The 15,976-nt window shown below is 31.6% G+C and overlaps 1 protein-coding gene across 1 annotated transcript in view; it reads left to right on the forward strand.

Moving 5' to 3' along the window:
• LOC136968329 (protein lifeguard 4-like) overlaps positions 1-6,393 on the forward strand; it is a 31,412-nt gene extending 25,019 nt beyond the window's left edge. Inside the window, exons 5-7 of the mRNA XM_067262328.1 lie at positions 3,147-3,264; positions 3,338-3,383; positions 4,611-6,393. Of these exons, the coding sequence (XP_067118429.1) occupies positions 3,147-3,264; positions 3,338-3,383; positions 4,611-4,817 (371 nt within the window). The 3' untranslated portion in view covers positions 4,818-6,393. The remainder of the gene's footprint in view (positions 1-3,146; positions 3,265-3,337; positions 3,384-4,610) is intronic.
• Positions 6,394-15,976: the final 9,583 nt, after the last annotated feature.

Below are 15,976 nucleotides of genomic sequence, written 5' to 3' on the forward strand. Positions count from 1 at the left end.
CTAGGTTTAGTGGATTTGTTAGAGAAGCTATAGTAAAAACTTGCACCTATCCCTCTTTATATACAATCTATTTTTACGCCATTTTGAAATAATGTGGTTGACAAAAGAAAACTATTTCTTTTTTTACATAATCGATTTTTTTTTATGAGGGAACAAATGCTTTATTTGAAAATTTTTAAATTTAACTTTTTGTTAAAATTATGTTGCTGTTTAAAAAAAGTTACTCTTTTTGTTGAAAGATTTTAAAATTATGTGTTTCTAAGTCAAGAGTTCATTTTAAGTACAATACAGTACTATTTGTATATCAAAGAATATTGATGATTGCTGATTTTTATGCTATCTTGTATTTACTAGATTTACATACAAATAATATTGATAAATAATGATTAAATAAAAAGCTCGTGTTTCATTTGTAAATTGCTTTATTTTTTCATTACATTGAAGTTTTGGATTCTATCAAACATTTTTCTACAAGATGTACCGGTATGTACTGTATTTTTTTAATGTGGCAGTCTCTGAAACATATCAACTGTGCAAAAAAGAGGGATAGATATACTCAATCAATGTTCACGGTAAATAAAATGCTGTTTCATTATGTCGATATTCCACACTGTAAGAAATGTGAGGGTCAGGGAATTCAAAACAAGAATTTGAGTAGGAACCCTGTTTATAGAATCTTATTGAGGTCTGATCAGTAAAACAACAATACTTTCTTCTGTTTTTCAAAAATCAAGAAAAAAATTGTAGTATGAGAATACTGAAAAAATGTCTTAATTATATACAATAAAAATATAAAAACAATGCTAAATGAATAATTTTAATAGGTACTAAAGAAACTGAAATACAGTCAACTTATATTAATATGAATCACTTTATCAAATATTTGTATTAACAAATTTTCAGGGTCAAAATCAAAGTTGAATAATTTAGGCTTAAGAGGTGATTGAAATCTCTAAATTATATTTGAATTAATTTACTAAATAAAGTTAAATAAAATTAAATTTAATTACAACAAGTACAACTGCAAAGCCATATTTGGGACAAGACAATGTTTTGGAGACTCACTACTAAGCAGGATCACTTTGATGTTCAAGGCAGGTCTTGTTCTCATTCTCCAATCTTTGGTATCGCTGGTTTTGAGCACGATCGTTCAAACTTTATCAGCCTCGGCCATGCCACAATCATGACCACGATGCATTTTCGGAGAAATTAACCTATCCAATGTTGAAATTTCTCTAACAGTAAAAAAGCTCAGCAAGTAAACCACTATGATACAACACCTTAATTTTGCTGAGAATTAGATATTTTAATCACAAACGCTTTCAACCTGATTAACAGGCCATCTTCAGGTCTACAAAAAACGATAATGGAACAGAAATGTTCCATGCATAGAATATAAATATTTAAATCAAAATTTTAGAACAAAAATTTAAAAAATATACAATAGAGACGGAATAAAATATAAAATTAAAATATACAAGAGAATAAATAAAAATAAACTAAAAAATATAATATACATAATAAATCTTCCCATAACTGATTCTAGTATGAGTTTTCAGTGAATTTTTTAATCGATGTATTTCCACGCCGACGACAGGCTCTCAGCATCTCTTGCATTCAAACACTCTTCCCGTAGCCTACTCCTATATATTTCAATCTTCTCCGCTGTCATTGATAAAGTGGGGGAAGATACTGGTTTTATAATCGTTGCCTCGTCCCATTTTACTATCGAACCTTGGACTTGCGACATTTGTGACAAAACCGTGGTATTGGATCCTTTTTTTACGTTATACCGATGTTCTTTTAGCCTTACCCCTAAGCTCCTGTTGGTGACGCCGATGTAGTCCTTCTTAACTTCTAGCTGGATGTTTTCATAAGGAACTTTATAGACCCCTGGTTTCTCTTCTGTCTTTATTCTATCCTTATCATTTCTCAATATCTTATATAAATTTGGGGCTCTTTTTAAAATCATCCTTGCTTGTTTCTTATTAGCCACTTCTTTCATAATACTGCTCAAATTACTGTTATACGTAAACTTCAAGCGTCTATTGTGATCCGTATTTAATCCTTGTTTCTCATTTTTCTTTTCATATTTTTTGAGTAATCCTACTATAGTGCTTTTCTTGTAGCCTAGGGTCTGAGCTACTTGCAATATCGGTGTCAATGGTTATGTCTTTGGCTTTTATATGCTGGAAGAGGAGATCGGACCGAAGGTCTGGGTAGCGTAACTGGCAACGCGACCACACGGTAAGCGGGAGTTGTGGGTTCGAGTCCCGCTTCGGGCCAATTCTTTTCTTCCAGTTTAAATTAAATTATTATAATTATTAATTTTAATAAGAGATGGCGCCTAACGCCTACCTCAAGTGCCAAATTTATTTTCTAATCTTTAATCATTTATATCCAAAAGTCAGCCCGATTATTTATGGCAGTTGGTGATGTATTGGCTTAATGTTATCGGGCTTAGTATGATATTTATTTGCACAAAGTCATTTTCCTAAGATTTCCAAATGACATAGGACCTCTTCATAAATCTTTAAGTATTGAGCTGACATTACTGTTTCATTGAAACAAGTACTGCATAATCAAGGTAAAGTGAGCACTTTGACAGTTTACCTATCCAGGAGGCTAGAGGGGCAGGCTGAAAACATTTTGACTGGTGTTTTTGTTTCTTTCATTCAGCACTAGACCTATTAGCTACAGTTTAAATGTAAAAAATAAATAACCATAGCCTAAGTTTACATGTTGAAAGCAAAAGCATGTATTATATATACTGAACTGTGAAAAAAATTATCCTTTTGCAACTCCTTTTATATCCAAAATTTGCTAGAAAATCTACATAATGTCTGTATTAAGGCAACAGCAATGTGAAATTTTACAATACTGGCTGAATTTTGAAGTAAAATTTCCAAAAAATTAAAATCACATACTCATGATTGTAAGTAAATCAAATTTGGTCAATGTTTATCCAATAGTTCTTTCTATAGAGAGCTCATAGCACCTATTCTTTAGTTATGTTCACCCTGTACATTTTAATTTCAGTTGGTAAAAGCTATTTATTTTATGTTTTTCTTTATGTTTATATTGCAATGAAATTGATTAAGTTTAGGTTCAGTTTTTCAACTTTATTATAATTTATTATTTTTCAGTCACCTTCTACGATCAACTAGCAGTTCTTCAGGCATTTTTCCTAACTTTGTGTGTTACAATAAGTTTGACCATGTTCACATTTCAATCAAAATATGATGTATCATCTTGGGGAGGAGGGTGAGTTTAAATTCTTGAAATGACTGTATTAAAAATTTTTCATAAACATTTATGTAAAATTTTCTTTTTGCAGATTATTTTCTGTCTTGTGTATTTTATCTGTTGGTATGGTTTTGCAGGTAAAATTGTTAAAAGTGTATTTAAAACATTATTTAAATTATAAATTGGCTTGTTTCTAGACACCAAAGTCAAAATAGCACACATCTCTAATGGAAATAATCATTACAGTGGTGCCTCATATAACGTACTTAATCCGTTCCAGGTGCACGTCCGTTAAGTGAAACGTCCGTTATACGAAACGCATTTTCCCATAGAAATACATGTTAAAACATCTAATTCGTTCCGCAACATAAAATAACCGTACTGTATCATAAAAAATGAACATGGGGTGCGTTCATTTATTCCTCCGCGTAACTCTGCGCGAGCGACATCCGTTTAAAAATTCCTGCGGAACGCATTCCTAAATTCTGGTGGGGAGTGCGCGCCGTCGAACGGCAAAAACGGCCGCTTGTAGCAGTAGTTTACGGTAAAAAGCAACACGGCGTCTTCCGTGGCTCAAATAGTTTCGTTTTCGGGTCCATTATGTAGTTTTATGAATGAAAATTTAAAAATTGAAAGCGCAAGTTAGTGCACGTGGTGATGTAAGTGTCTTTACGAATTTTTTTTGAATGGTAGCCGGCATTCTAATTTTTTTCGTGGCTATTTTGAATGCTCTTTCAACAAATAATCCATTTTATGGTTAAATTTTACAATTGGGACTCTTCTTTTGCCTTTAAAAGCTCATATTTTAGAATTATAGATTCCTCCATCACGATACTATCGATAGTGTGAGCGCTGCCATCTTTCTTTCACCGTCGTTCCTAAATGCCTACAAACAGCAGCGCACTCCCGTAGTAGCGGAGATGCAGAGCTCCGCTACTACATCTCCGGTTACGTTTGTTTAGTATGTTAGGAAAGCATTAACGCACCCATGGAGCAGTCGCCAATTATGCCGGAAAGTCCGTTGTTCGCAGCCAGTCCGTTGCTCGAGTCACGTAACGGCCAAACAGAAAGTCCGTTGTTCGCAGCCAGTCCGTTGCTCGAGTTACGTAACGGCCAAACAGAAAGTCCGTTGTTCGCAGCATCCGTTATTCGAGGCATACGTTATACAAGGCACCACTGTATTTTGATTTCTCTCAGATGCAATACAGTTGTAAAAAAAAGACAAAAAAATAGAAAACTCTCTCCATCTCTTTGTTAGAAAAAATCACAGTTAACTCAGCAATCATTAATGAGCCAATCTTTAATTTAAATATTTGTATTTTTGAATAAAACATAAAATATTACTAACTTTATAATTTTCACAGATGTTTACTGGAAGTACCCAAATGGAGTTATTTTTATCAATCGGAGGAGCTATTCTCTTTTCTCTCTTCATCATTTATGATACACACATGATTATGCATCGTCTGTCTCCAGAAGAATACATCCTAGCTTCTATTGATCTCTATCTAGACATTATTAATTTATTTTTTCATTTGTTGAGAATTTTGAGCCATTCACGGAAAAGTTAAACGATATCCGTAGTTCCGAACGAATTCTTTAGAATTGCATTTATCAGTTTTGATAATATTAATAATTGGTCAGAATATGAAGTATTCAAATCAAAATTAGATCATTTTTTTCTATTTAATTTCAATATATTTCCTTATTAAATTAATTAAACTTTTGTAACATTAATTTAAAGACTTTCAAGGATTGTATGGTATATAACGTTACATAATAAATATGCTTATTATTATACCTAAAAATAGGCTTATTTATTGTGAAAGAATTATCTATTCTATTAATATTTTTCTTATTTGTTTTTTTAAAATATTATTCAGATAATTTGCATTTTTTTTCATTTTAACTTACTTGTATTAATATATAGCCAATGTTAAATAAATAAATTATATAATCCATTATTTTATGCTAGATTTAAATCATAAAATGCAGCAAACTAAAGATTAAGATTACAGATTTAATTGACAGAAATATTTTCAGATTTTATATCATTCTTTTTCAGTTATATTTAATAAAGGCTATTATTATTAAAACATTTTAACTTTTTGGAATTTATAATAATCAAATATTTTAAATTAGATTATAGGTTATAACACAAAAGTATGAATTTTTTAAAAAATAAAACAAAGTAAAAAAAAAAGAACATGATTGGAATTCTAACAAATAAAATTTTATTAACAATAAGTTTTAAAGTTAAAAAGCTGTAAATATGAAATTTAAACAGTTAAATTTAATCACCTTAATTTTTGTGTAATAATCTTATCTCTAATTTAATAATAAACTAGTTTAATGCAGGTGACTGTTTACAAGGTTTATGAATCACGTCTGTGATTCGTATATCTGCTAGTTGCAGTGCTTCCATTATCACAATGCTAGATTTTAGACTATACCAGTAACTAGTAGAGGTACTGCAAAGCAATCTTGAGTCTTTGTAATAGACAATTAATGAATTTTCTATAGAAAGTTTATACATGACTTATTCAAAAAGTATCCAGACAGATATTTGTAAAGAAGTGTACTGGACTTATCGAAGTTTGGTCTTAGTCGCCTTCAATGTATGCCTCTCCTACAATGACACGCTTGGCTCAACAATCTTGCCATCGTTGAAAAAATTTATGAGAGTCTTATTTAGAAGTGGCCTTTGTGGAATTCCATTTAGTATCCACAACAGCATAATATTGATGGCTTTCAAGAACTTTCATCAGTTTTGAGAATAGGAAGGATTCCTCTGGATGGTCTCCTGTAAATGTCTCAGAATCTAATTGTAGAATTATTTTGATTGTTTGTCCTGATGGAGCACACTCAAGCCGGATAACAGCTGGTTTACAATCAAAGAAAACCACACACATCATTTACTGCACACCTTTTGTCTAGATCAGTTATGGCAAACCTGTGATCTGTAAGACAGTTTCAAGGTACCCATATTGAACATTTAGAAAGTATTAGGTTTTTAAAAATTACAAAAGATTTGCTAGATTTTAATACTTTGCATATGCAGTGTGAAAGTTGGGTCATAAAGCTGTTGTGAAAAATTTTGAAAACTACTAATTATGAACCTCAGATAGAAAAATCGCATTAAATAAACAACAAAATACTTGTTTCCATTATAATCACATTAATATTTTCTTTACAGTTATATAGAGTTTGTTGTTATTTTTCAGAAAGTTAAATAAAGTAAAATTTGTAAGCATTTTTTTCTTATTTTTAATTATACAAAATGTTCCAACATTTTGGAATTAATAAATTTCAAATTCAATTTTGTGACCACCTTTTGAAAAAGGTTTGTTGTATGTGATGAGAAACTCCTCCTTGATTGATGTTTCGTTTCTGGTGCTCCCATAGGGACTCTCCATAAATTACATTTCACTTTCCATAATGCTGTTGTACATGACTGTCTTCAAAATTATGTAATGCTTATCCTTAATCTCCCTTAATTGTTCTAAGGAATAACATATGACACAGAATACAAACATTACATTACTTTATTAATTTTATGTATGACATACACAGCAGTGACATAAACATTTTGTTAAGCAATACAGTAAGTCCTCTACTTACGAACTTAAGCCGTTCGTAGCAGTCGTTCGCAAGTCGAAATGTTCGTAACTCGAAAAGACGACGTTTGGCGCAAAAACTCAAATACAATGTTGTTTTTACAATTATGTAATGTTTAGGCTACTTGAATAATGTTGAATTAAGATAAAATTAAAGGGAAGTATAAATTCAAATCAATCACATGTACAGTACATTATTTATTAAAATTACTCATTTAAAACAACTACAAATGTACATACGTATGTACTGTAAATGTTTTAACGTAAAACTTCAAAAATAAACTTGACTATACATAAAAAATAACCAACTGCACTTTAACCTGCCCTCTGTCGGCTTTGTTCGTAACTTCGAAAGTTCGTAAGTCGAATGTTCGTAAGTAGAGGACTGCCTGTACTTTTTTTATACTATATCTTTAATGACTCCATCTTGATTAATAACACAAATGATACAAAGATCTATTCCATTAAAGAATCCACTGTTCATTGTCATTTTAGAAAGTTTTTAAGTGATAAAAACATCTTTCAAGACTCTCAATCATAACACTAAATAATCTTTACTTTCGGTGACAAAACTTTACTAAATTGTCAAACGAACACTTTCGACCTTACCCAAGGTCTACGTCAGGTTATAGAACAATTCCAAAACCAGGATGCTAGGAATAGAATGTTTTTGAACATTAACACTCTATTATCTCATCTTCAATATCCAATGAGATGAAATTTCTTCTTTAAATTAAATACTAATGTTCTAAAATGAACAAATGCCACTATTCAAATTTCACTTTAATGCATTTGAACTAAATTTATGTAACTTTTTTAAACCAAATCATAATGTTCCAAAAATAAACATAAATGCCATTTCTTATTCAACTTTTGCCATAAATCATTGGAACCTGTTATGTAAATTTTAAAGTCCATTCCAATGATTTGCAAAATCTATATAGGAAATGATATTTATGTTCATTTTTGGAACATTTTCATTTGGTTTAAAAAGTTATGTAAATTCATACTGAAGATGAGAATAATAATCTTGAAAGATGTTTTTATCACTTAAAAACTCTCCAAAATGGTAATTAAAAGTGAACTCTTTTTAATGGAATAGCACTTTTGTATTATCTGTGTTGTTTAATCCTTTTTCTTTGTCTAATTCTCCAAAAAGCAAATACAAATGAAAGTCGGCCAAATCTGGGTTGTCGTCAGTATTTGGTGAAAAGGCTACTAATAGATTAATCCCTTCATATTTAACAAATGACACTGGTTGATTTGAAGACTCTAGCACAACGCAGTGTTTTTGTAAACATTCCCACCTCTTGTAACATATTGTAATAATTATCTACATATCTACCCACTCATATTTGCACTACATAATTTATGGACAACCCATGATTTATCACCTGAGATGAGTTATTTTAAGAACCATTTGTCACGTGAATGGCTCAAATTAATCAGCCTTCACATTGCTCCTCTGTTAGCAAATTCAGCACAAACTTTGCAGAATTATGGGTCAAGTTCTTTGATTAACATGCTACAAATCCACCAAAATAACAATTTCTGGGAATCTTCTGCACAGTTAATCAATGATCATTTCAGACAAGAGTTCTGATTGTGTCAATTGTTTCTTCATTTTATGATTTGGATGGCTCTTCAGAACATGGTCCACTTTAGACACATTCTCTCCCATCTAAAGCAATGGAATTAGAATAAATTCACACCTTAGAAATCATTAGAAAGTTAATAACTAGGAAGATGTGAATTTATTTACTGACATTCCCTCCAGTTTCCATACTTTGTTACATAGCAATGGAATTTTTCTAAAACTTGAAAATGACTCACGGCATCATTTCCGTAGGCTATTTTCAATCATTTAAATGTTTCCTTAGCAGTTTTGCCTATTTTAAAGAGAACTTGATGTACACACATTGCTCCATACTCTGATATCTCAAAATTGCTGCAAAGCCAAGAGATGTCAAATTTAACAACTGACTGAATGCTTATACAGTATATGTAAATCTACAAATTATACAGTACATTGCTATGAATTTGTAGAAGCAAGTCTGGCCAGCATGGCTGGACAACTGACATGCTATTGCCTCTGTGTTACAGGGATAATCTGGACACTTTTTGAATAAGCCACATATTTAAATTGCGCGGATCTCACTAGTAAATAAAATCATCACGTAACAATTAATTTTTATTAAATTACTGAGTTGATAATTTAACAATTAGAGCCAAAGATTGGAAAATACAAGCAGTTATTTTAAAATTTGTACTTTAAAGACAATAGACTTTTTTAATTATTAAAGTGCAATCATTTACAGAAAGTAGTGATTTCACTTTATGGAGATTTAAGGGTTTCTATTTCTAATTCATGATAATTCATTTAGGCTTAATTTTAAAACAAATTTTTGTTTTTTATATGCTGCTGCATTGTTAATAAAATAATCATTGACAATGTATTTAAAAAATATAGGAATTAATAAAGTTTATTTAACACAGATCTCACAATACACTTCTGAAGTTTCATTATTTTAATATTTTGTATACATAAATTATTGGAGATGTGCTAGTTTTCTATATGTTTTTGTTGACTCTGGATGAAACTTTTCTATTTGTTTGTCTTGTAAAGAAGTTGATACCTAATTGAAGGAAAGAATCAGGAAAAAGTAGCCAAATATGTAAACGTTTTTTGTTTCTTCCTCATCTTTGGACATGCTCAAGAATAATGGATTAGCTAAAAATGTTCGCATATTTGGTTTTTTCCCTCTATCGATTAAGTACATTGATCAAGCAGTTTATCCACATAATTTATTTTCGAAGCTTTGACGATTGTTATTTCATTTAAAATTTCATTATTATTTTTATCCTATATCTTGATTTTAGTTTATAAAAATTTAGCTTAATAAATTATTTTCATTCTGCTTATCCTAAGCTTGTTACGGGTTGTTGCACATCTCCATCTACAGAAGATAGTTGTTTTAAGCAGATATTTTATTGCCAAATGCTCTTGCCAACATCTACTCTCCTGTCAGTCTGGGAGGAATTAACAAGGGCACTTGATCTTTCCCACTGTTTCCAACCAGAATATTACCCAGGCTCCACACTGTCTAACTTTGGTAATCTGATGTGAACTTATACATGTGGCCAAAGCCATTGCCTTTATCTTATAAGGTCAATTTGCAAACACTTCACTATTACAAATTAAATGCTGTTTGAGTAATTTTCTCCATTAAATAAAGCTAAAGTTGAGTTAAATATAAAACTTGTTGATATAAAGTGTCTAGAACAGTATATTTTATATTAAGAAATCATTTTTTCTGACCACTGAGAATGAATTTAAATATTTATTAAATAAAAATAAATAAATAGGCATAATGAAATTTATTTTAAATTTTAAACCAAAATGAATAATGTATAAACATGTATTAAAACTTGTATATAATAGTTAAATATAAAAATAAAGTAGTCCAAGTAACTGAAATTGAATGTTATGTATAAGTTATTTAATTGTATTGATAAAGATTTTAATATAATTCTGATAATTTATATTTTTCCTGGTATAATTCATATTTGTCTTTGAGAATTATTGAAAATTATTTATATAAATAAGAATTGTGTAAATATTAATATATATATAAAAATATTTAATAAATTTTTTAAATGAAATGTATTGAAAATATCCAATTTGTTTTAATAAACTGCATAATAATTATAAACTAATATATAATGAAAGTAATTACTTAAATATTAGATTTTTTTGTAAAATATTAAAAATTTGCAATTGTAACAATGTAAGCATTATAGAAAATAAAAACTCCTAATTATTTATTAACTAGTAGTAAAGACCATTGAGCTTAATACAAATAACATCTAAAAATCCATAAATATAATTTTTGAAACAATTATAAAAGCAACTATTGGATATACCTCCTGGGAATTTTAACTTACTGAAATGCATAGCATGTTAGGGTATGAACACACTGGGCATGTCTTAAGTGGCAATCTTGAAATTTAACATTCTAATCGCTTGATCTCTTCTAGTGTGTTATTGACAGGTATGGTATCATCCAGGTGAAATTGTAAACAAGTTTGAGTACTGTATTCACAATGGACGAGTATACTGTTATACATGATTCGGACAGAGAAGATAAATGAAGGGTGCTATGCTATAAGGTTTAACATAAATTCAAATTCAACATCAAAATACAGCCACTTACAGTACCAATATCACCGCAATATTTAGTAGCAGAAAACATTGTGTTTAGAATTCAATTCTTCAATAAAACTTATTTAGAGATAAATGGCATTTGTAACATTATTGCATTGCATGCTGCAAATGCTTTTCAAAATGTGAAAGAATTTTTCAATCAAAGGTTGAATCACAATGCCAGACTGCAATTTTTTGCAGTCTGGCATTGTGATTCAACCTTTTTTTGAAGCTACTCTATCAAGACCAGACTAGACTAGAAGTTTGTTTATACAGTAGTTAATCAGGGCCTCCTGCTCCTAAGCTTTCCATATCTGCTTTCTAACTCTGTTCTTGAAAATAAAAGACATACAGATGGATGCCAGTGGAAATTTACAGATCTTCAATTTGAAAACTGCAACCAAATGACTCACTTCCATATTTTAAATAATATTTATGCTAATATATATTGGCAGCTCTTCAATTCTTTGCCAGAGGTTCTTACAGTTAGTCTAGGTTGATTCAAGGTTCAATGCTTCTAGATCAATTTCAACTAATAAAATTTTATAACTGATTTTTATTATTTTAGGTTTTTTTTTATCTGTTATGCAAGAATAGTTACACGGTGTGATAAAATAATTGCTCTTTTCCATAATTTCCAATATATTACGTTTACATCAGTTTCAGAAGCTAAATTAAGTATACCTATGCTAATTTATAATTATATATGAATAAATAATTCTGATTTACCAACAATTTTTTCCCCTCTTTCTCTTGTATGCAGCTCGCATCAGTTCAAAAGTCTTAAAATGCGGCCCTTACATAGAAAAAGGTTGCCTATCCCCGGTCTAGGGTCCATTCGTATTCATTTGTTCGATAAGCCAGTATAAACTGTAGACTTCTCTAAATGTATTTTTAATATCACAATTACATTCCGAATCGCTAGCCACGATATAAGAGCTAAAATTTAAAATACATTATAAAAACTTACTCGGTGAAATAAAATGTGGAGTGACTATACAAACCTGGTACAATATATTGTTCAATTGTATTAATATACTTTTAAAGAAAATTATAATTAAATGTAGCTTTGTAAAGAAACGTACATAAAATAACATAAAGTCTTCTTTACTTTTTAAATTTTAAAACAATCCACTTAGTCAAATAGCTCGATACCAGTGGCTAATGATGGAATCGGAGACGATCCAGGTGTGTGCGTGCCAAATCCCGAGGGTGCCGATACCGGTCAATGTCAGATGCCTCTCGTCGCATCACTAGTGTACCTCGAAGAATGCGACAGGGTTTTGTTGTAAATTTTAAACGTTTCTCACCATAGCTGTAAAAACTTAATACTTAGTAGATTGTCCGTCATTTGTTTTCTAACTAATTCGTTTTAGGACCAGTGTCCACGAAAATTTCCAAAATTTACCACTTTTTAGTCACTCTCGTTGAACTGGAAAAATTTCTGTCTTTATTATCTAATATTACGAAGGAATCGGTCCCCACTGTACTGGGCTAGACATTGGTTCGGTTAAGCTTTTGTTTAAATAAAATTCTGGCTCTTTCCGCAGGGTTTTATTTATGTCCCCAATTCTCTAATCTCTTAATTATTTAATTACTTCTTAAGTAGAAATACGTCGAAACCGGTTACTTTGTACCCGAATATTTGTAGTCTTGGGGAAAAAGTGGAAAGACAAATTTTTATGACAACGGATATATAAATCGTAAATTTAAGGAATATAAATTCTACAGCTGTTTTTGTACCTTGTGCGTCTCATTCATTAGATTTAGTTGTAAATGATGCTGCTAAAGTAACAGTTAATTTCTTCTTCTTCTTTTTTTTTTTGAAGTTCTGTCGGATGTTAAAATTCTTTTTAAAACAATTAAAGAAGACACAGTCGTTCCGAATGGATATAAGACCCAAACTCCCGAAAGGATATGGGTGTAAACCAGAAGACTTCGTAAGATCCCATTTCCAATTTTTAAGAATTTTTAAAAATTTTAATTGGACTAACTTTGTTTTTAAGAAACGTTTTAACATTAGATGGCTAAGTAGCCTAAAAAGGAAGGTCTGGTCATCTAAGAAGTTTATTCTAGAACAAGAATAAAAAATGGTGATCGTCTAGGAGAATTTTTTCCGGAACGACTGTGTCTTCTTTAATTGTTTTAAAAAGTTAATTTTTTAACATTGTACAAGAATTGTACACGTTTTTTCTACATACCCTTATAGATGGGACATACGAAATCGTAATATCACCGGTTTAAGATTGAAATTCGTAAGTAATATAAGATGAGAGATCGAAATAAAAATATCAAATATTTTAATGGATTTTTTTAAACTTTTGTCAACTATACAGAACCAGCGCCGTAACTAGCCTTTTATGCGCCCGGTGCGAGCATCTGTAATTACGCCCCAAAACTATGACCCAAAACTTGGTCCAGGTCATTTCTGAGCACCCACCCGGGTCTACGCCCTGTGCCTGGGCACCACTGGCACTGCACAGAACTATCATAAAAACATACCAGTAAATTCCTATCGGTTGGGTTAAGTTATAAGCGTACTTATGATTCACAAAATCGGGCGAGGGCGGCTAACAGCCCAGAACCGGTCCGGGATAGAAACATTGGAAGCGTTATACGTGCGTAGCTTCCTCCCAAGGTCCTAGGCTTTCACCAGCTAAACCGTGTGAGGTTGGTGCTCTGTAAAGCGCATGCGCCAATGCTTATAATCTGGCTGCTCGAAAGCTGACCCGGTTTCGACAATACAGCGCTTCCATTCCGGCACTGATATCCGAATATACAATAGCAATCGTATCGTTTATTTCACATGTAGTATAGAAATTTGTAATAAGATACGTGATGCAATTATAATAAAATATTCATTTTAATTAATTAATTCAAACTACGTTACAATATAAAAATTAACATTTTAGAAAATACAAGGAAAGTGGCGCTTCCAATGACGGCACGCCACTGGTTGATTGGAATGCTTAACTGCGCTCGGAAATATATTTTGCGAATTTTTACTGATAAGGTGGAGAGAAAGAGGTAAATTGAATGGATAAATCAGTGGCACAATTCTAGATGTTTATGAGGGGGTCGGGACCTTGACAGGGCGTTAGAGCATATTAATAGGAACAAAAAAAGTCTAATAAACCATGGGTGTACGGGCGACCCTTCGCGAGATATAGCCCCCAAAATGACTATCGACGTCGGAACTGAAGCCGCTTTCTCTGCTAAGCCTATCGCGCGTTTAACAGGCAGCAAGCCCTATTGGGTGTACTATAGATTACTCCCTATGAAATTTCAGGACTTTGATTATATATTTAAACTCAGGGGACCGAGACGAGTTCAACGGTGCCCTATTTTTGGACCGGAGACGAAAAATAAATGTTACTTATGGCAGCGAACATGGCGGCCCGACTGACCTCTCGTACGGGCGCCACCACACGCCGCCATGTGCTAAACTAGTGATCGATTCACGGTAGTTCTTGAACGAAGTAAAAAAAGGGGGGAAACGTCTTCTAAAGGCAATTTTAACGGCAAGCGACGCGACTCCCGATCGCGATAGCGAGGCCGGAACTGACGTAGGCGCATCTTTCGAGGGCTATATCTCGCGAAGGGTCGCCCGTACACCCATAGTTTATTAGACTGTTTTTGTTCCTATTAATATGCTCTAACGCCCTGCCCCTCATAAACATCTAGAATCTTGCCAAATTAGTGATGTAACGAATAGTATATTCGGCTTGATTAACGCACGTACGAAAATTGGCGCGCAAACCGTATTATGGCAAGGATCGCGCACCCTGCTCTCTATTGGCCCGCTGTCACTACGATTTTTTCTTCCAGTAGGTCTAAATTATTTAAATTAATTAATTAAATTATAATTATTAAAGTTAATATGAGATGGAGTCTAACGTCTATCTCTAGTGCCAAATTGGTTTATAATTTATGTAATAGCCCGATATGATTCGGCAGTTGTTGGTATTTAGATGTAAGTTATAACTTATAAGTTATTTTATTTGCAATCGATCTTTTAACTCTTTAATTAAACATTAAACTTTTGTTTTTACTACGTATTTGTAGACCGAATAGTACCCTAAGGATGTACACTTTAGTGGGGACATGGTCTAGTTTCTCCCCAGTTGTGGAACAGTTCAAATATATTATTGGGGTGTTTCTATTTGTGAAGTTTTGTGATATTTTGTTGCTATTGTTTTTGTCAATATTTTTAAAATTAACATGATTTCAAATGTTATCTTTTGTATAAATGAGAAATGCTCATTCTTTGCTTTATTTATAAAGTAAATTATAGATTAGTTACTCATCTTCTAGAAATAGATATCGTATTTAATAAAAGAATTATTTAAGTTTCAATAAAACTTTTCGTAAATCATTGTAAAATATCGTAAAAAATATTAAAATATACGCGAATACGAATATAACATAATTAACTAAACAGTAACATTAATGGCCGATACATTCTAACCTACACGCCATCAATGCCATAAGAAAACCGGGCTAGATAAAGGCTATAATAATATTTAATTACGAAATAATTTAATACTAGAGTTAGATGCTATTTCTTACTAACCTTAATAATGATAATTTAATGTTCAGCATTAATAAAAGTTACCAAAATGATTAATTTACTGTGTTTTTGTTATTTCTTGCTCCCGTTTTTAGGTATTCGGTATTCGGCCGAATAGCGAAAAATAGGCCGAATACCGGATAGTAACCGAATATTCGTTACATCAATAATAATTATGTTAATTTATAAGATTTGTTTAATTAATATTAAGAGAGAATTTCTTTGTAGTAGGAGGAAAGTTACCAAACCGAATTTTCGGCGAAACAAAGTTTGCCCATTTCAGGTAAACCTTTAAGGCCTTCGGGGTGTACTATAGATCAGGGGTGGCCAACCAGTCGA

The sequence above is a fragment of the Centruroides vittatus genome, unplaced genomic scaffold, assembly GCF_030686945.1.
Source record: "Centruroides vittatus isolate TY-2023 unplaced genomic scaffold, ASM3068694v2 contig_1428, whole genome shotgun sequence".
Classification (NCBI taxonomy): domain Eukaryota; kingdom Metazoa; phylum Arthropoda; class Arachnida; order Scorpiones; family Buthidae; genus Centruroides; species Centruroides vittatus.